This window comes from Manis javanica, chromosome 3 (assembly GCF_040802235.1).
Source record: "Manis javanica isolate MJ-LG chromosome 3, MJ_LKY, whole genome shotgun sequence".
Taxonomy (NCBI): domain Eukaryota; kingdom Metazoa; phylum Chordata; class Mammalia; order Pholidota; family Manidae; genus Manis; species Manis javanica.
The window spans coordinates 92,755,389-92,777,707 of record NC_133158.1 but is presented as its reverse complement, the minus strand read 5'-3'; the positions used below and the strand labels follow the sequence as shown (position 1 = coordinate 92,777,707).

The window sequence follows — 22,319 nt, the reverse complement described above, 5'->3', positions numbered from 1 at the left end:
GACAGTCTGTACATAAGAGTTTTGAGGGTTGGGCTAGGCTGTTGAGATTTAATTTGGCAATTAAGTACAAGAATGTTGAAGATTTGTGAGAAAGGGTATGTCAATTAAGAACATTAACCTGGAGTCAGGGTTAGACTAGGATGGATGAGGGAAAGAGTAAGTCAGAGAAAAACCAGTCAGGAGTCTTAACAGTTGCCCAAGGAGTGTGTTATGGCTAAGCTAAGTGCAAATGGAGAGACATGGCTACATCAGTGAGATTTTGGATGTAAAAATGGTAGGTTCTCAAAAGTAAGGACACTGAAATTTGTGCCATTTAGAGAAACAGATGTGGAAGGGTAGAACAGTTGTGCCCAAAGACACACAGCCAGATTAGTGGCAGAGCCGGGATGTACACACATCAAATGTAGATCTAATTACCCTACTCTCTACAAGGGTGCTTACTGTATGCTGAGAACCAGGGAAAGTGTTTTCATATGCAATTCCCTGTTCAATGCTAAAGTTGAGACACTAAGCATAAAGAAGTCAGAATGAATATGACATTAGAAGAATAGAAATAAGAAAAGCAGATAAAGTGATATCCATTTAAATGATTAATTTAAATTGAAAAGATTGGCATTAAAGGAGTGAATTCTTAAGATTTCTTTAATAAAGGGCCTAATTCCTTAATATTCCAGAGTATTAATCTCTGAGATTCATTGTATTTATTCTAGATCCATTTCTTGTTCACACACACAAAAATATTTGCATTTTATTGGTGAATGCAAAATATTGGACCAAAGAAAATTTACCTTGCTCAATGTGAGAAAATACAGTAGAAAATGATTGATAGAATTGTAGAATTATTTTATGGAGCTATTTAAAAAAGGAGATCAAATTGGCCCCTATCCATTGAATACCATTTTAAAATGTTATGATTTCTTATTTTAAATTCAAGAGCTTCCTAAGTATTTGATATATCTATCAACAGGTTGAAGTAGTTAAGAAGTTTTAAGCATTATTTTATAATCTAGTCCTTAAATCTGAACCAAGAAGAGCCATATTCTGAAGACCTATACTAATAAGATTAAAGAATAGCGAAGGCATGAAGACTCTTAAATTCAATTGCTCTTCAAATACTTCAAAAGCTGCTGTGTTTGCTCAGCCACTTGATAAAGTGTCTGTTCAAAGTGTACGGATTTTGATATAAGAAGTACTATCATTTCAATCATTCTGCACTAAACTCACTTCACTCCCGCTGATGAAGCTAAGGAAATTTATTGTAAGGTGCATCTCCTGAGGTTTCAAATCGAGTGACAATAAAAGGGGTTCTCCAGTGGTTAGATGACTGTAAAGATGGCAAAGTTGTTATCATATGTCTTTACATCTAAGACATCATTCATTTTAAGATGAATTATTTTTTATATTCCCAATAAAAAAAATATCACTACCCTGCCATTCATTGTAACATGTATCCCAATGGAAGACATGTTAATGAAAAATGTACAATTTAGAATATATGAATTTAATTATTTTCAGATCTGATTCTTTAATCAACCCACTTATATTATTATGACTGCAATATCTTCTAGGAACAGAGAGACCTCAAGAGAAAGAATCTATGTTAAATGCAGAAAACTGTCTGTATGAAATTCTAAGAAACTATGTGAACAAATATCTGGTAAAGTAAGAACAGGTGCTGGAAAGCAGGTAGAATTTTATTTTTTAAGTCTCAAAATAGCTACCAGTACAGTACTTGCCACAGTGTTTTAACATAATCCTTCCCTTTTTTTGTTCCATGAATTGAGTTTTATTTATTGCCAGCTACAGTGTACAAAATCTTAGGTTAACGGTGTATAGCATCTCAAATTGATCTATCCCTGTATTTTATAAATATTGCTAATTATGCCTAGTCTCTAGGCTATAAATGACAACTTTTAGTTGCTCTCTCTGGTGTCTTTCCAAATGCAGGAGCAGCACAGACTTGTGATATGTTGTATATTTTATGAGTCTGTGTGGGTTAGTGTGAGTTAGGAGTGTGTGTGGTGTGTGTGTGTGTGTGCTGTGTGTGTGTACGTGTATCTGATTTAGGCTTTTCCATTTTTACTTCTGTGATCTAAACTATACATTAACTTAAAAACTCAGCAATGAAAAGGTGTTCTGATATTTTACTTATTTTCTCAAAACTGTTTTAAGGCAATGTAGCATTTATGACTATGCTACTTTCAATATCTAATTAGCTTTTTTCCCCCTTGAATCAGTTTTTGTTAATCTCCAAATACTATGTTTTAAAATTAAAATTATAATAGAACAATGTAAAAACAAATAGAGAATTTACTATTAAATGTAGTCAAAGTATACTTTTAAATGTAATGAATGTCAAGTGCAACTTCTCCTTAAGGGAGCCATGTTCTTTTTATTTTTGTTTTACTCTTATTAGTTCATATTAAAATGTTGGCATCCTTGAAAAAAGCAGCATTTTCATGCATGAGCTACAAATGCATTAAAGTTTGTGAGTACAGCCTTCATTAAAAGTTTAAATGACAACTATTTTGAGTAAATGCAGAATACAAATATATTTATAGTATAATCTTGGATATGCTCATTTCATAACAATAAGTTTCTGATTTTAAACTGAAAAATTAACTGTAATTCCTGCAAGTTTACTTCTTTTAGGAAACTGTACAATGCAGAACAGTAATAAAACAAACTCAAAGGATGAGGGGCCCAAATATTATTTAGCATGTTAATTAATGAATCGCTATGCTTTTTGAAATGCATTTCCATGCAAATTACTAGTTTATTCTTAGGCATGCTAATGACACACATCAGTAAATAGCAAATCAAATGATAATACAAAATATTGAATATTACATATTTCTCTATGCAAATAGGAAAATTATTCTAAATACTTTACAGACTACTTTGACTAACTTAATTAGGAACTTTTCTTTGTCCTAGAAAATTATATAACTTGAAATGAAAATGTCATTGTTTCTCAAGAAAGGACAATAATGAAAAATTATGCATATACTTCTGGCCTAAACTTCCTCTAAATTGTTGTTTGTCTCTGTCATTAGGGGTTACCCAAAGAACTTGTAAATTCAATTATTTAGGACTGCAAAAGTATAAAATAAGCTTTTTATTCACCTTTTAGCCATATACTATGTTATCAAAATGAGTTTTGACCACATAGATTCAACATTTTCTACAAACACACTGTGCTTTGAACTCAAAATAATTTTGACTTAGGCTATAAGGAAACCTTTCCCCAAATTTACTCTAATACAGCTTTCAATAGAGTCCAATACAATATATATAAATGGAAAAGATAATTGGAAACTTCAAAGTCCCTGAAGAATAATGACGATTTTAAGCAATAAGTAAATGTCACCTGAGCCATTTCATACAGACAGGGATAGCAAAGAGCATCCTAAAACAGTAAAATTTAGTGGGTGCATCCACTGGCTTTGGGGTCCAACAATTAACATTCTAATCCCAGTTCTGTCAATTACTAACTATGCATCTCAAAGCAAATAACTGAACTTCTAGAAGCTCAGTTTCTCATTGGCAAGACAGAGGCACTACATCAGAGGGTTGCAAGGGAAGCAACGCACATCAAGTGCTTAACACAGTGGCTAGTACAAGAAAAATCCTCAGATTATTAGCTACTGTGTATATTATAATTATAGACCCTGGACCATTTAAACGGCTGTCATATGTAATGAAAAGTGTAAAAGTGGGTCTATTTATTTTACACCCAGTGTGGCCTTTTCCTCCTTAATGACCTTGATTTCCATCCCTTCTTCTCATGTCTTTACTCATGTAAAAATTTTAATATTAAAACTCTGTTGGACAGTACATTGAACTTCTTGAGAACCAGATACTTCTTAAATGTTAAGGATTTTTTTTTAAGGAAAATCCTCCTCAAGCTTCTGAGAAAGATGAGAAGCCTCCTCCAAATAGTCTAACTGAAAATTACACACCTTCTCACACCCTCTTGTACTTGTCCCAATTTTTCACCATAGCATTATCACTTTTAACATCCTATAACTTTGTTATATTTTTGCCTGACTTTACTAAAATGCAATCTTTATAAGGATTTCTGTCTCCCTCACTTTCCCCCCATCCTGCTACCTAGGACCTAAATTAGCATCTGGCATAGTAACTGAATGATCTCTCTGTCACTACTTTCTGATCATTGTGTCCTCTTTGGGTTTGATCGCAGCATACTTCTGCTTCACTGTAAGAAATAATTTAGTAGGACTTTAGTCATAAAAAGCACAACCTTGATTTTCTTCCCTCATTTTATAGAGTTACCATTTTAGATTTGTACAATATAACTTCTAACAGAATCCCATTTCATTATCTATTAAAGTTTTACTTGGACATTTCAAAAGATTTTTTCTTTCTTTTTGGAGAAGTCTCAACAGTTAAACAGATGCAGGTGAGTTTGAAGCAGTTAATTCTCAACTGAATAACTCTGATTGGTATAAGCCCTGGAGGTAGACATTTAATATAATTCTTAGTTGAAGTGGATAATTGATTACACATTTACTAAACTCAGCATATATTCAAAGACCTGCATTATCAACTTGATTGGTTAACTCATTCTTATACAGATGAACACACCAACCCCCCCCCCACCACACACACACACATACACACACACATGTGATTTGGCAGGGTCAGGATATGCACTTAGGTATATTTTCTACCACTGTACCACCACCATCTGCAGTTAAAGAATTGGACAGTACACTGAACTTTTTGAGGACATGAACAGTAAAATACTTAAACATTTGAAAGCTGATTATTTTATTGGTAACAGAAATATCCTTTTTCTCTATTTGAAGTCACAACTTAGTAGAAGTTATATAGTTCATGTATATTCCTCTTTCTCTTAAGACCAAATAGAAAATCATAATACTTCAGGGCTCACTCAGTCTTCAGGAAGCTGAATGAGAAGAGGCCGAGCTAGTGTCTGGTGGAAAATTGTAAAGCAAACATCACAGGCATGTGTACATGGATGCGTGTGTGTGTGTGTGTGTGAGTGTGTGTATGCACACACACATGCATCATCATTCCTGTCTTCCTGACCACTTGTGGGCACACCAGACCATCACTATCATAACTATACCTAGATTGATGATTGTGAGAGAAAAGGTTCAAAGTAAACATTTCCCCATGGGTGCTAAAAAAATGAGTAAGAGAGAGAGCTTTAAGCACATATATGTGATTGCTAATATATACATTTTCCAGGGGAATAATAAATCTAATACAGTAGTTTGCATTCATCTTTAAAACAATCATATAAATTTAATCTTACTAGGTAGATGTGGGAAAAAATAATACAAGGAAAGAGTAAAGCTGCCACGTTATTTCTGCAAAGTACCTGATTTTACAATTCAAAACTAAATCAACAAATGTTTTGGCTCTGACAGTTGAATGTGGAGATGATTTCCATAATTCTAATGAGCAAAAATTCTGGCTGCTTTGAATCAAATTCTATGTAGAAATAGTTCTTTATTTTCATAATTATTTCAAAATGTGAGTTTTATTTACACTACCCAATTATGATTAAAATTCCCAAGTGATGAGACTGTTCTGGTCACTAGGAAGTCAAATCCAATAAAATGATTCTATATAACTCTTAGGTAAGTCATCTGAGGTAGCCAGCACACAAAAGATCACTAGGAATAAATTTCCCACATTCGGTTGGTGAAAGTGGAAAGTGAGAAAAGGAAATAGATACAATTAAATGCTTCTAATATACACCTACTGGGAAGCTCATTTCCCTAACCTTTTCAAGGCTGTGTCTATGTGTGTGACTAGAACAAATCGGAACACCATGACAGTAATATGGGAGGAGAGTGCATACCCTGACTCCTACTACTCGAGGAAGAACATGAGCAGCAGCTTGTCCAGAAGAATGATGGAAGCAGAACTCTTCCATCTTCCACCTCTTTGTAAGGGGTTCTTTCCTCTGTTCTATGGAATGACAGTCATTTTCTTATCCTCTACTTTCCTTCAGAACCTTTCTCAGTCAGCACTTGAAGCTGAATTATATGTACATTTTTACCCTGGTTTAAACATTTGAGTTGTCATCTTTTCTTTAAAAAGTTATTTTACCTTTTTGAAGTATGTTTGTTTCAATAATGTTCCATTTAAATTGATCTGTGCTTTTAAGTGTCAGAAACTAGGATAGTATAACACTCCAGAAAAATAACATTCAGTTAGAGTCTCATTAACTTTTACAAAGAAAACCAGAAAAAACCAGTAAAACTCTAAGTCATCAGTGAGACATGCTGTACTTACTTTAATGACATTTCCACAGGGAAACAAAAAAGATGAATTACCAGTGCCCATATGAAAAACTGTGCTGAATTACAGGGGGCTAGGTCTAAGTCACATTTATTTACTTACTAGGAATATGATCTTATGAAAGTTATAACTCTTCTTATGCTTATATTTAGGTTGAGGATAAGAATACTTGCCTGACCTGCATCAGTAAGATGATGTGAGGATCAGATGAATCAATGCAAATAAAAGCATTCAGACACTGTGAAGTGTTACACAAATTTAACTTTGGTACTAATTTTGAAACCATCCTCCAAATATATCTCTTAACTCAATCAATTCTATTTCATTTGAACAGGCTGAACCAGGTCTTGCTAGAGTTCTTTTAGCTCTCAAATATCTGTGATTCATGCTGCCCAGTATTTGCTGTCCAATAGTCATTATCATTACAAAGTTATACTAGGTGAATGAGCACAAATAAAGGTATCAGGGGTGATTAGGGACCATCCTCACAGAGCTGACAGCTGAAGCTGTGAGCATGTTTGAGTTCTTCAAGGAAAGAGAATAAAGAACTGGATTTGAGTCTGAGGGGAAAAGATAACAAAAATAGTGTGTAGAGAGGAAAGGAAATCAAGACAGTGCTATAGCACATAGAGAAATGGGAGTAAGGAAGAAGGTGAGCCAGTGGTCCAAGAGCAGGGAAGGACTGAGCAGGGAGCAGGGGTCCTTGAACCAAGTACTGTGAAAGGACATAAATCATTTTGTGGGGGTAAGCTGGGGTAGAGGGGATGAAAAAGAAGCAGGACAAGAGAATGCAGGCATCAGAGAGGATTAGTACCTACTCCTCTCAACCTTTTTTTTTCCTTTCATTATCAAATTTTAGTGCATTTTTAGAATGATGAGGATAGCAGATATCACTTACTGAACTTACAGTATGTGCAGGACACAGTTACTAAGCCTTTCAGCCTAACAGCTTCTTGTAGAATTACTGTCAGAATTAAATGAGTTGATGCATGTCAACTCATTTAATTCTGACAGTAATTCTACAAGAAGCTGTAGGAAGAAGAGGAAAGTAAGAAACAAAGAGGTTACTTTCATAACACGAGTAAGTGGGAGAGACAGAACTTGAACCATCAGAGGGCGTTAGTCCAGAGTCTGTGCTTTGAACCACTAGCCTAGTAACGAGAGCAAATTTCTCTACATTTACACCAGAAATATCTCTACTACTGGTAACCTCACAAGGTATATGACACTATGGGACATAAAAATATTGAGGTAAGAGAACAAACTGAAGAACATGTTTCAGAGTGCTACCATCAGAGCAATTTGTTTATCTTTTGTTTCCCTTAGCTGGAAAAGAAAGAAAGACTGTTGAAAGGGAAGGTAGGAAAGTGAAATGAATATCCCTTAATAATGAAGAGCTCGTAGGGGGGGAAATAAAAGTTTATGATTTCACAAAGAAAATAATTTTCTTTTTTAATGATCCTATAATAAAACACCTACTGTTGGCCAATGAAAGATAACATGATTGCACGTCATTAAGTTATACATTAATTAAATAATTTTTCTCAAACATGACTAAAGAATACTTTCCTTATTCAACATTAAGAAGCACCAAAAAGAATAATTAATTACAGAAATAAATTTCACATATATAATCAGAATTAATTAGGCATTTTCCCATCATTAGGCCAAGAGATACTACATTAATAGAATTAGAGCTGGTTCTTACATGTGGCTGTGGCTGAAGCCACTGCCTCAGAAGCACTGTTCATGGCTCTGTTTTTTCTATTTTTCTCTGGAGAAACTGAAAATCTTCTTTTGGTTGTAGCATCCATTCATTCTTGGGAACCTTTATATAATTATAGTGAATCAGTAATTACATTGTAGCTTAATTTTAATAAATCTTCTGGGGTATTCAGGTATCAGTTTGACATATAAATGAAACACTAACAACTTAGTTTGAACCTGTGATATTCTGAGTTAGAAAGCCTAACAGTAAATGATGGAAATGAAAATTATCTAACATATTTAAACAGCTTTTTGACAGGCAGAAGATACTCATTAACAAAAAAGGGCTAATTGCTACTGAGTTTTAGAGGGAAAAAGTAATTTAATATACAATATTAGAAATTTATTTTAGGCACAGAATGTTCTATTTTAAAAACACTGGCATCAGATATAAAGGTGACAAATATAATCTGTTTTTTTAAAATAGAAAAGAAGCATCTGTTTTGGACTGATTAAATAAAGGACTATTTTAAAAGAAAGATTGATATGAAATCTTTCAGGCCAGTGTTTTCATTGTAGATTTACTTATTCCATATTTACAACTTTGTTCCCTAGAAAAGGAAAAGGCTTACTAAAGGAGATAATGAATGTAAAGTGCTTGCAGAGTGCAAGGCATATGAGTTTGAAATGGGTGGTAGATCATATTATCAAAATCGGTTTGGTAAGTATTCTGACAACAGATTCTAGTGTAGTGCTTTGAATTCTATGGAATTATGATGTATTTTGTTGATAATATTTTATCAAATTCTCCTTTCTATAATTACCATTTAAATATCTGCTCAGAGGAAAAAATTAATAGATTATTATAATCTTTGGGTTTTTAATTTTATATAATTTCAGGGGTTCTTTAACCATTAGGTAGCTGTAACCTCTACCTGTCCATCTGTCTGTAAGATTGCCATGTTATCTTGGAGGAGATTTCCACATAGTAGTGCCCCTCTTCACAAATAGGTGTAAATGATCACCATAGGCACAAATGTTTTTCCCTATTAGTGATACAACCATTAGGTGAGTAGGTACTCTTTCGAATGGTTACAGTATCATTTCTGATTTCCCTTTCCTCCAGAAGGACAAGAAATAAAGAAATCTTGACTGAGCTATTGTTGGATGGAACCAGAGGAGACCATCACTGTGCAACTGGGCTATGAACCAAAAAATAGAAAGGCTATTGAATATCTCAGAGCAATGAGACACTAAGACACTGAACATCACTCAACTATTCAAAAATAAAAAAAACAAAAACAAAACAAACAAAAGAAACTCTAAAACCCCTTGTGTGTAGTAAGGGCTTGTTCATTTTTCATTAGTGTTTATAGTATCATGAATATATATTACACCAATATAGAAGTGTTACAGCAGTTACAATATTTTAATCATGCAAAATATTTTCCTTATTTTGACTCATCTCAAATCTCTAGGTAGAAAAAATGATGCTAAATCATAGGCTCTTTATTGGCAAAGGAGGTGGGGGTATGCATCTGTCACTATCATGAAATAACAGGGACTATTGGACAGTGTAACAATGAAAAATGATCCAGAGGACCTCTAGGTAATGTTTAAAAGTATTACTGTCATTTTGAAACTAAAGAGGTTAACCGACACAATGAGGGTACATCCATTTTGAAGCTACAGAAACCAAAGTAAGAACTATATTAAGCATGAAATTGTTAGTAGGATTATCAATGTTCACATAGACAATATAATCATTAAATTGCAGCATAGAATAATAGCACAAATACACATACTCACACATAGACACACAAGGAAAGAGACACTCTTGCATCTCTTCAAAATCACTGTGGTAGATCCTTTATGAGAAAACCTTGTACTTGCTTTTCTTTTAATTTTATTTTTTACCAAAATACTTCTAACCTGAAAAACTAGACAGCTAAATTGAAATGCTCTTTTTTTGATACAGAAATTAACCTTTACATATAAAATATTGATAGAATGTGGCATTTAACTAATCCTGAATTCAGTCTTTTGTTTTTATTTGTTGCATAAAGCCTAAATTCTAATGAACACAGTGTTACATAACCACGCTTCAAAGCCTTCTGTAAACTAAGCAACTCACAGCAACATCTCTGCCTTCAGCAATCACACTCCAGTGAATCAGCCAAGTGACCTTATTTGCTCATTAGAAAGTGCGTACAGGTTGCAAATGTCAGAGTCTGAATTTACATTTTAAAAAGTATATCTTGCAGCAGTTTAATGAAAATATTTGAAAGATCTCAGGTCAAATCCAACTATTTACTTATCTGTTCATTTAGCTTTAAATATTTTTGGCCTGAATTCACATATTCTTCATAAGCCATACTTTATGATCATTCCTCTTAGCATTTCAATATTATAACAGTTTGAAACACCATTTGGAAAGGGGACTGCTATTACACTAATATTTCCACCCCACCTCAACAGCATGCTGACAAATAATTAAAAAAACATTCGATTTTAGTGTTGTTTATGCTCTCAAAATTATATGAATCTATATATTCCAAGATGCATACCTTATAAATAAGCTTTGAGGGCTTAAAGTTCACTTATCCAGTAAATTCAAATTGATGAGATGCATCAGAGGAGTTTAACTTTGAAAATAGAACCCTGACACATTTATATTCTACTCTAAAGTAGAGAGAAATCACAGTTGACCTGACCATATATGTTTTGTTTTATTTTATTTTATTTTTCTTGTGGAGAATGATGACAAGGATCACAAAGAGGAATTTCTGAGCAAACATTTGTGGGTGGGGGTGAGGTGCTAAGGGAAGTAAGTTGATGAGAGAGAAGGCCACCAGTACTAGGAGTTTGTGTATAAGTTTCTCATGCTACCTATTTCCCCAGAACTGTATCAAAATTAAAATTAAAAACTAAATCTAAATCATTTGAACATTACAGAATTAAGCCATCATCCATAATATCCACTATTCCTACACCACCAACCACACATTTGTACCCATAAACAGACAGAAAGAAGCAACTGGTATAGCAGAAAGAACATGGGCTTTGCAATACACTTATCAACATTCATCAGCTGTGTACTGGAAGGAAATTAATTACTCAAAGGCCTCGGTTTACTGATCTGTTATATGGGACTAACACAACCTACCATATAGAGAAACTGGGAATATTATACTAGATTCTTAATAAAAATTAAACAAAAAGCCCTAGAAAGAAGTCCCTTAATACCCACTCTCTCCCATATCACTCAAAATGTGGCTTGTCATTTGTGTTATTCAAAATGGATTAGAAGAGCAGTTTGTCTTTGGGGGCTTAGCAGTTTTCCTTTTGATTCAGTGCTGATTTGATAACGTTCTAACTGAAGAGATGTGACAAGAGAACTACAATAATGATTCTGATAATAGAAAAGGCATTATGTTTCTTTCTTTCTCCACAGCTGAACAATGTGAAATAATCAGCAAATATAACACAGAGGGAAAATGTATTTTACCTCCCTAAGCATGAAATGTTCAACCTGCCTACTTACCCAGTATATTTAGGTGTAGGTCTGCATCACACACACTGCTATCTACTGTGTGAAAGCACGCTGATGATTATTACACTGAATATCAGCAGCTAACAGAAAAAGACCAGTGAGAGACAGTGTATAAACAAGGGTGTTTGTGGTGTTTCACTTTCTAGAATATGGCTGTAAAAACAATACTATGGCCTTTAGCAGTCACCATGAAAACCACTTTCAAAACCTTCGTGACCTCCCTCTTAGCTTTCCAAATGTATCATCTTTTCTGAAGTGATACTTACAGGTAACCTTAAAGTGCTTCTTCTACCTTGCCTGGCATTACCCTCCAAAATGGCTCCCTTAAAACAGTTTCTTGGGAAGACAGTCACCACCTATTCTCCACGGATCTGAGTGGAAGTTGATATCTTGCTATTTGATACATAGTTTCAAAAAATGGAAATGCTCAAGAATTCAGACATGTTACCTCTTGTAGGTTTACATTTTACAGTGACAGAAGAAGTTCAAATGACTTCTTTAGATTTGTTCAGGTACCAATTCCTGCCTTCTAAGGAATTAAAAATTTGATGAATTTCTTGACTTGATTAATACATCCAATCTTGCCACTGTGGATTCTTCACAGTGAAAATCGGTATTCAGTTCACTGGCTCAGTAGTTGAAAATACAAATAGCAAAGAACACTTTGGTAACATCAGAAAAATACAGCATAGAAATCCAAGTTTTTTCGTACTTTCTTATCTGAAATGATTCTATAATGCTGAGCTACAATGTCATTTTAAGGCAAAGGAATAAAGTCAGAAAGTTGAAAGGCCAATGAGAAATGAGACTTGTAAAATGCTAAAGATAATAAAAAGGATTCTTAAAGCTAAGCTTGGAATAACAAGAAGCTGAAAGAATAGATTTGTCTGCCTCATATCGAAGATGGTACAATAATAACAGATTAACAACAGAGAACTGTTCTACCCTAGTATTATTTCTTTTCTCTACCAACAGGTTAGAGACAAAAAAACTATACATATATTTTTTCATGTTCATTGTTAAATTGGAATTTTAGATTAAAATTATTAACTGAATAAATAAAGCATAAGGGAGCCATGACATAATACTAGTTCACACAAAGAAAAACTGAAGATTTTCATTTGAATGTAAATACAGTAGTATGAGCAAAAAATGTGGTGGCTGCCAGTAAAACTGATGTAACTAACTATTTTAATAAGCGAGCAGTCTCAAGATAAAGGTAGGTAAGGGAGCACTCTATGTCATACTTGGCTAGACCCTTTCTGGAATACTGTTCTATTAGTTCTGGAGACACAAAGTAGGAGGAATGTGAACAATGCTGGCTGCATTCTGACAAGGGAGATGTGATGGTATGAGATCTGGAAGAGGGAAAACTAGGGAAGTGGTATTGCGAGGGACATGGTAAATGCCTTTCTGATTTAAATAGCTGCCATACTGAACAGGCACTAGCCCCAGAACTAATGCACTTAGATTTAAGGCATTATTTTTGAAAAACAAAAAACCCCTTTATTATTTACCTTGTGAAACTACTGAGATTCTTAGGACTGAAAAGTGTCCTAATGATGGTTAGCTATTATTTGCTGAGGAATCTGTAAATAAGATTTCTTCACTGAACTGGATCTTTGGAGTACAAAACATTGCAAAATCTAGGAGATTTTATGATTTCAGTTTAGGAGTTAAGGTTGGAGTTATGAAAGTATAGCTAAGAGGAAGGTGTGGTTTAAACTATGTTTGAAATGCTTTTTTGCTCCCATTCCCTCAAAAAAAAAACCTCATTATATAAATAAGTTATTCTATTAGATATCTAATCTACTAGGTCTTTAGTATTCAAAGAGACTGTTATTAAAATGCAAATGTCCTCTCAGAGGAAGCAGTGAAATGTGGGAATTAGTTATAGCTTGTTGACAGAAAGACACAAATGAGAAAAGTGGCAAGAGTGCAGAAAGTCCAAGTGGACACAAATCAGTGAAAACCAAATCCTTGTAGAAAAGGAGACAACACTATTCTTTAAGGTTCTCCTAGATGTCCAGCAAGTGACTGAGGTTTCAATTACTACTTCTATGAAGATATGGCTCAATTTTACAAGGCATCCATATCATTACAGCTTTAAATGAGTACAGTTTCAGAAAGGAATCACTAATGCAAAGCATTCAGTGTTTATTAATGTGAATTAATGTGAAATTTCAGAAGAGTCAATGTGTAGCAAGGTTTATCAAAATCAAGCTAGACTTTCATGTATAGTATAATTTTGTATCACCAAATAAAATTAATTTGGGGGTAGGTTCTACTTAATAAAATGTATGTTATTATATATGCTTTAATTTAACAATGTTTTTTGAGGTTACAAGGATTTCAGATAGTTGTTCAATGTAGCTTAAGCCAGGAAGTTTCTTCTAAACATCATTATTGAAATTCCACGTTTTTCCATTTGCCAATGATCCTAAATTAAATTCGTATTTTCTATTCCCCTAACCAGTTACTCCACCTTGCTTTGCTATCCTCAGCAATAACAGCAATACCATTCTTCCTATTGGTCTATGTGAAGCCTTACTACACACCATGTCCAAACAATTTGAGTTTTTTCACTGCAAGCTTCCATATATCTCTTTGTATCCTATTGCTATTTAGTTTATGCCCTAATTATCTTTTATGCATATTGTAATTTCTCAAATTAATATCTATACTTCTAATGTCTCTCCTCAGAAAGCTCTCCAACACACTGGGTACATGAGTTTTTTTCCTAGAGACTATATTCTTATGAAGTAGATTCCTAGTTCAAAAACTTTCAGTAAGTCACTATAAAACCACAAAAAAAAAGCCTAAACTAATTAATGCGACATTGGAATATTCTATTATGCAGTTTTTATCTTTTCGGCTTTATTTCTTAGTACTTCTTTTTATGGTCATCATTCTCCATTGTGCTGTCTATTATCTAGGCATATTCTAGGCTTTCCAATAGGTGGAAAGGCCTTCCTCAAATTTTTCTGCTACAATTTTATCCATTCCTCAAGCTCCTGGCTTCAAGGTCTTTCCTTCAATCAATTAATTAACCTTTCTCCCTCCCCCCATTTATTTATTTATTTATCTTGTCCTCGTCCTTCATTCTCCCGCAAAACACCCCTGTCGCCTTCCCATTCACTGCCTCCTGCCTTATATCCTAGCTTAGTCTCACCCTCCTCTGCTCCCCCACTAAGAGTCAGAAGCAGTGCTTAGCAAAGATGGCAGTAGATCCCAACTGTTCTGTAAATGTATTTAAGTATGATTATATTTTGGCTTTATTATCAGCAAAATTGTATTTAGATTGAACTTTGATTACACTATATTATCAGGTGTGAAGGATTTTGTCTGGGAGCTTTATGTTAGCAGTTTGGAGCTGAGAAGGTCATGTATGTGCCACTGTATGTCTAGTATTTATTGGCGTTTCTTCAATCACATGGTGAGAACATGTACTTCCTGGCAGGACAGCTCTAATTCAGCACACATAATCCTACCAACTTACTTTCTTCACTGGCCTCTCGTGCATACACAAAACATTCTCTGGTTAACTGGGTTACATGTGGGCTACTGGTCACAGCTGCAGCTGTGTCTTCAATGCTCTGACATCATGTGGGGCAGTGACCTGCTGGGCAGGGAGAAGGTAGGGACCATCTCTCACCTCCCTTGATGCCCCTGAGCTCCACTAAGCACTGCAGGCTACCAACAGGGCAGCATGGGCACCTTGCCCCTCACCGCCAGGGCACACACCTTCACCAAGGAGTCTGTTTTCTGGAAACTCACAGGTAATCCCAGATCAAGCTGCTCATGGTGACACCATCCTTCCTAGAAATTTTTTTGGGGAAATGTGACTGAATTCTGATCAATGGAATATGACAAGTGATTTGCTAATGTGACTTCATTTTTGAAAAGAGACACACAAAATATCTATTTGCCTTCTGTTGTATGACATTTGGAATCATGGCTATTATCCTGTAACTGTAACAAGCGCCAGCCTTTGTATATTGTTGGTACCCTGAGAGTGGGAAGCAGAAAGACAAAGCGAACCAGAGAACTTGATGATATTGTCACAATGCTGGAGTCACCCTACCTCAGGTCTTTTATTATGTGGCAAAATAAAGTTTTCTTATTGTTTGAGCCAGTTGACCAGGGGCTTCTTTTATTCTAGTCAGAGATACCCTGTCACACAGGGCTTCTGTGGCATCAGGGCTCTTGCTCAGGTGGCACATGAGTTATTGTTAGGGCTTCAGTGGGGAGAACATTATTTCTACTGCTTGCTTACAAATTTGTGCTGGTTTGCTGCTAGGTCCTGAATCTGTTTTTCTCTTTGTGGACCTGGTAAGTCCTAATTTCTTAAAAATACACTGTACTTCAATTGTCAAACTTACAGTTACTGCTATTTTTTCTTCTTCACTTGTGTGAAAGCTCCATGAGGGCACTGCCTGCATCTGTCAGGAAAATCCCTGTGTTTACAGCACCTAGCACAGGGCTGGCACACAGGTGTTCAATAAATAGGTGCTCAGTATGTATCTGTGAAATGAATGCATGACTAGAAAATGAAAATACAGAGAATATCAAAAATATTTTCCCTGATATTTCCCTTGCTCACACTCTCATGCCCTGATCCCTTACTAACTCAGGCCAACAAAAGTGAGCTACAGGGAGACAGGGAAGAGGAAAGAGAAGGAAGCTGTCTTTATAGCTACTGTCTGCTCTCTCAATCAGTGGAGAAGGGGAAAGGAGAAAATTCCCAAAATATTTTCAGGAAGAAAAATTATAATTATCTCCTGCATGGCATATTGGATCCTAATGTTATTTTAAAAATATTCAGAATCACACTTTTTGGAATCAGAATAAAAGCTTAGGATTAATTCAATGTAACTGAGCTGAGCAAAGATTTATAATTGACCATTTCAAGTCCCTCATTTTTGAGACCAAGAAACTGAGAGATATCATCACCAAGGTCAGCATTAGTCTTACTCTCTATGATGTAATAAAAAGTTGAATGCAGATAGTTATATTCACTGGCAACAAAGAAGGATATTTTCCTGGCAATGCAGTTCCAACTCGGTAATCAGTGTAGCTCTTGCTGGGATGAAAGTTGAAAATAAAAAGAAGACCTGCTCTTTCAAAAGCAATGATCTTATTGGCCTCATGCTTTTCACTCACGTGGGCCTGCAAGAATTAACACATGTATTACATGTAAATAATACCTACATTCTGCTACAAGTAAATAATCTACAAAAAAAGTTGTTTTTGTCTTTATTAATAGTTGTTAGTAATTAAGCCAAAAATGAAAATGCCAGCATATTTTATTTCTTAAACGTGTTGAATTTTGCATATCAAACTCTAACCCAATAATAGTCTCAAAAACTGCTTAAGAAGTATAGAAATCTTACCAGCCACTGCCAACTTCAAACAAAGCACAGAGGATTAGAGTTGTGGATTAGGTTTTAAGTAAGAACTTTAAATATAAAGTGTTTGTGTGTTCATGTATATTAGATACACTTTTAGGTGAATTTAAGACTTGTTTTAGTTCCCAGATTAATGAGGTAAGACACATAAAATTACTTTTCAAAATGTAATGAAACATTGTTATTACATCGAGATTTCCGAAGTTATGGTTATCTTAAAAATTTCACATTGTTGCACAACTTGGTCATATTCAATGGCAAACTAAAGCCCTTTACTATATATTCATACACACACACAAACACACACACACACACACACACACACACACACACACACACACACATATACATAAAGCCTAATAAAAAATAAGGTCTGAAAAAAAATAACATCTACAAACTTTCTCATTTTATACCTCATGTTTTATGGTAGGCAATGGGAAACCTTGGCTTTTTCAACCCTGCCCTCTTCCAGTCCCAGCTTTGAAAGGACTTATTTCCATGCATATCAGCAGCACCACTCTTGGTAATTTAGAAATGTGAACTAAGGCTCCAGAGTAAACAGCAGGTCTTTTGGTATTCAACATTGCTCCTATTGAAAAGGAGCATCATTTTGCTCTCTCTTCTGGAAATAGCATTACCAGTAAACATGATTAGGGCATTCAAGTCATGTAGCCAGTCTTACTGAATATGTAAGTACCTTTGTTCAGCCATTAAAAAAAAATCATAGACACCAAAGTAAACACACATCAACAGTAATTTCAGATAGCAAGAGTAAAAAGTAAATGGATTATAAGTAACACATACACTCTATGCTAATTTTAGCAAGGGAAAAAAAAGCCTGTATAAAATGTTCACCTGTTAATTACATTTTCTAAAACTTATTGAAAACTGAGACTTTAATTCCAGAGGAGAGTCAGGCTCATGAAAAATACAACACAGCATGCAGGTATAATGGCATCCATTGAGATGACAAGTTAGAGACCAGTAAAAGAAGGGGGAAAAAAAGGAATAAAGAAATCTACATGTTGTCAAAAAGTAGTTTCTTTATGACAGAATCATTATTTATATAAAAAAACAGTCAAAACAATTAAGATGTTTCCTCAGCAATTTCAAAAACGGATTCCACGAAGAGCTTTTGTCATTTATTTTAACCAACTGAAATAAAAATTACCAAATTTAAACAACAAACTGAACAGGAAAGGAAGCAGGGCATTATGTTTAAGGTTTTCATTATCTCTTGGAGAGACTTCAGTGACACGTTTTGACAATCTGAAGCATGTTACAGGGCACTAAACACTGAATAATAAAGTGCTGCTTAAAAGATCTGCATATAGATTTACATCGATTGCCATTCTAAGCATGCGCGACATTGGTGACTGAAATGTAATATTTAGAGTAAAGAGCTTACCTGTGGAGCTGAAAGCCAACCACATCTTTCTTCCAGTTTATTCATATCCCTGTCAAAGGTATTTAGGAACTTATAGCGAAGAAGGTCATCATCAGTTAAATGAAACTGCCTTCTGGCATAATGGTAACTCTCGTTATTTCCTTTTCTTGGGAAGTCTAACCATTCAGGATGCCCGAATTCATTACCTGCATTAAAAAAAAACATAAACCTCATCTATGAATATTAGCATTTCTTACCAAGGTAACTCGATAATTTTATGTTTTAGTCTCTAAAATCAGTTTAGATTATGATTTACTACAGCAGGGCCCTGTGAATGATGTACAACCAAGGTTCAGAAACAGCAGTCTAGCACAGAGTTATCAACCGCATTTAGACTCTGAAGCCCAGGGTCCAGTTTTAGCTCAGCCATATAATCCTTGTTGCACTTCCCACTTTTCATATGCACAAACTGGGAGAGCTCTCTCTGTCATACTTATTTTATCTCTGGAATAATCTCTGAAATCTCTACATAATTTCTAAAACCTTTATGTCTGTTATCTATGAAATATGACAATGCTTTACAGTTTCCAAAGGGTTTGTATGTATGTTATTTTTTGATCCTCAAAGGAAAGCTCTATTATATCCATTTCACAGATGAGAAATCCAAAGCTCTGGGCAGTTAAGGATTTGGTCAATTTGCACAGATACATGAAAAGCAACCATTAAAATTTAGTTCTTCTGATTAAAATCCAAAGGTTAATGAGGTTCTTTCTATCATATCACCCTAGGCAAGTATGTTCTAAACTCAGGTGCTAGACACCCAAGTCATTGTTCTTATTCATTTTCCTACCTCTTTCTCCAATCTGTGGGTTACCATTAGAGTGCATCTTTAATTTCAAGTGTGTGTGTGTGTGTCTGTGCATGTGTGTTGTATGTCTAGCTGGGACACCTGGTTGGGAATCCATTTAAAGGTTATTTCTCATTATAATGATGAGAACCAGAAACCCAATACACTTGAAAAATGAAATAAAATAGTAACACATATGTAGTCTTCATTCTCAAAATCAAATTTAGATAACAGTTTCCTCATAGATTGCTCCTATTGTTTTCCTCAAGTTCAATTTCTATTTTATGACTTCTTTTTTTTCCCCTAAAACTTAAACACTACTTTCCAAATTTTACTTTCATTCATCACTGTAATGTCCCAATTTTCTAAGTTGCAAAGTTCTTCTTTGAGTTAGAAAGTACCATAACCAATATAATTGTGTCCTACTTTAAAGAAACTAGTATGTTAATATTCTAAGAAATAAAAACTAATAAGCTAGGATGTAATTCAAAATGATTTGCTGTAGAGTTGCTTTAAATGGTAAGCTCTGCTAAGAAACACTGCAATTTACAGCTAACTTTTCAGGACCATGTTTATCAGAATAAAAATAATATCCAAATATATATCTGTAGCAGTTTCATAAAAATTAAAGTTATCCAAATATATATCTGTAGCAGTTTCATAAAAATTAAAGTGTCTATAAACATTTTGCTAAATTCTAATATTTTAATCTAAACAGTATTTCTTACGATGTTGCCTGCTATGCAACAGAGGGAACCAGATGTCTCACTCAATGGGCCTATATTTACTTCAGGATGCCTCAAAGTGACATAAGGAGCTTACAAGCCCTGCCTAGGTCTGGATCATGATTCACACGAGCCAAGGTGTACCCATGGTTTGCTCCATCATCCATTCACCTGGCAAAATGATGTACCTTCAGAGTTGCAGTGGAGCACATGCTTTATTGATAATAAAGGTACTGCCAGAAAATTACATGTTCAAGTAGTAGTAGGATTTCAACTAGTGGTGTTTCTTCAAAGTGGAGAACTTTGGGGAGACTGGAAATGCCATAAAGCAGGTAAAGCATAGTAGCCTACAAACTGGATCCAGGCTTTCTATAGGTAAAATTCTTCTACTTTGGTATGGTCATGATATCTGAGTTGACTCCAGTACTAATAAGAAATTCCTTTAGCCTTTTCTGGGGGAGATAACATCATTGCCTTCATGATCTCACAGTAGAAGCAGAAACAAATATTCAAAGTCTGCTTATTTTGTGCAACACGCATGAACTGCATGTGAGTTAACTCTTTCCATCTTCAACAATCTTGATGTAGGTATTATTATTGCCCCAAGTTTACTGGTAAGGGAACTGAGGCACAGTGATTTATTAGGTACCAGGGCCTGTGAACCCAGACAGCTTGGTTTCAGCACCTGACTCTTTCTACTCCACCATACTGTTTAGAAGTAAATACTATGGTAACACATGGAAAGAATGACCAACCTTTCATTTGGAGACAGAGATTCCATGCTAATGTAATGACATATGCAGATGCATTGGAGATGAGATGTAGTGCAGAATTCAGGTTAGCTATATAATAGTGTTTGTGATGAGGAGGAGATGTGGGACAGGATGTTGTTAAATTAGGATTGGTCTCATAAAAATTTGGACCTTAAATTGGACCTTAAAAGCTATTTTTAAGTAGGGGAATGAAAAGTTCAAATATGTTTCTTATTAAAGTATCTCTGGTACAGTATAGAAAAGACAGTGGACATTGGGGATAATTGAATGGTAGGAAAGCTGATATGGAATCCAAAGTATAAAGTAAGAGATAATGAGATGAAAATAATGATTGATTCAAATGGCATTTCTGTGGTAGAAAATAACAAGATTTGGTAACTACCCGACAAATGCAGATGGGGAGGAAAAGGGAAGTCTGAACACAGTTTTTGAAGCTTTGAGCTCTGGAGACCAAGTAGTGGCAAGCTTACCTGCATGAGATAAAATGGTGGCATGAGATAAAATGGTGACACGAGATAAAATGGTGGCAGAGGGAGTGTCTGGGGAGAAGATAATGAGGTTTTTGGCATGCTAAGTTTACGACCTGAAGAATATACAGGCATCCAAGGACATAGAGTAACATTGATCAAAGTAACATACAGAAATTTAAGAGAGAAGTTGGGGTAAGGACCAAGAGTAATTTGCAACCCCCAGTAAGAGAGAGTAGTTACAGCCACAGGAGGAAAAGGTACTGCAGATGGAGGATGATGGCATAGCGATGGTTAACACAGTAAGACAGACATCAAAACATACACAGATGGCTAAGAGTTTCAGGGAGGATGGCTAGGGTCAAATACTACCAAAAAAATTTTTTTTTTTTTTTTGCTATATTACCATCTGTAGCTCTGTGCTGGGAAGGGTATTCCCAGCCTGGGGCTAATCTGCTATGAAACTGGTGAAACTGAAATAAGTCAAGAGAAAGGATAGGTTGGGAGAAATTGTTTTTGTTGCTCACGGCTTGCTTGAATTTGCCAGCTACACTCAACCCACCTATCTCCTCCGGCCACCACATATGCTCTGCCGCTATGGTAGGCTCTCTACTTCCTGCCTGCCCCTTCCAAAAGGAACTTCACTGGCAGGTCCTTGGTGACTGGCAGACACCACACCAATTATGTACCAGGAACAGAGAAGAGGAGAGTATGGCCATTTTCTCTCCACCCCTTGCCCCAGAGGCTGCAGCAGGGAACACCCATTGATATGTAAATGGACTAAGACCAGGAAATTGTGTCATTTACCCCACACCATTGTTTTGCTATAGGAATAAAATAGTGTGAAGCTGTACTTTTCAATCTACAGTATGCTTGAGAGAAAGCATATAGATTCCAGTTTGTTAAAAATGTTCATCCTCCAGAGCTTATGATTCATTACCTCTGGGTGAGTCCCAGGCAGGAATCTACATTTTCATCAGGCTCCCTGTAATATTCTGAAAGGTGGGCTAAAAGTCACACCCTGAAGATAACAGTAGAGATTTGAAAGTTCTTTATGCCTAAGTAAGGACAGTTTCAATATGATGTCCATGGACACAGATTTCCAAGTCAGTGAGACTTGGGATTTAAATTTCAGTGAAGCCACTTATGAGT

General features: G+C 35.2%; 1 protein-coding gene across 3 annotated transcripts in view; it reads right to left on the bottom strand.

The window, feature by feature from the left end:
• Positions 1 to 22,319, bottom strand: part of GBE1 (1,4-alpha-glucan branching enzyme 1) — a 269,204-nt gene that overhangs the window by 11,159 nt on the left and 235,726 nt on the right. For 2 of the 3 annotated variants that reach the window (XM_037001651.2, XM_037001652.2), the window contains exons 13-14: positions 18,377 to 18,561; positions 16,599 to 16,729 (exon numbers count right to left, since the gene is read on the bottom strand). In XM_037001651.2, the coding sequence (XP_036857546.1) occupies positions 16,599 to 16,729; positions 18,377 to 18,561 (316 nt within the window). Of the gene's footprint in view, positions 1 to 7,874; positions 8,129 to 16,579; positions 16,730 to 18,376; positions 18,562 to 22,319 lie in introns of those variants that run through there. The other variant, XM_073231803.1, reaches the window with a different exon arrangement.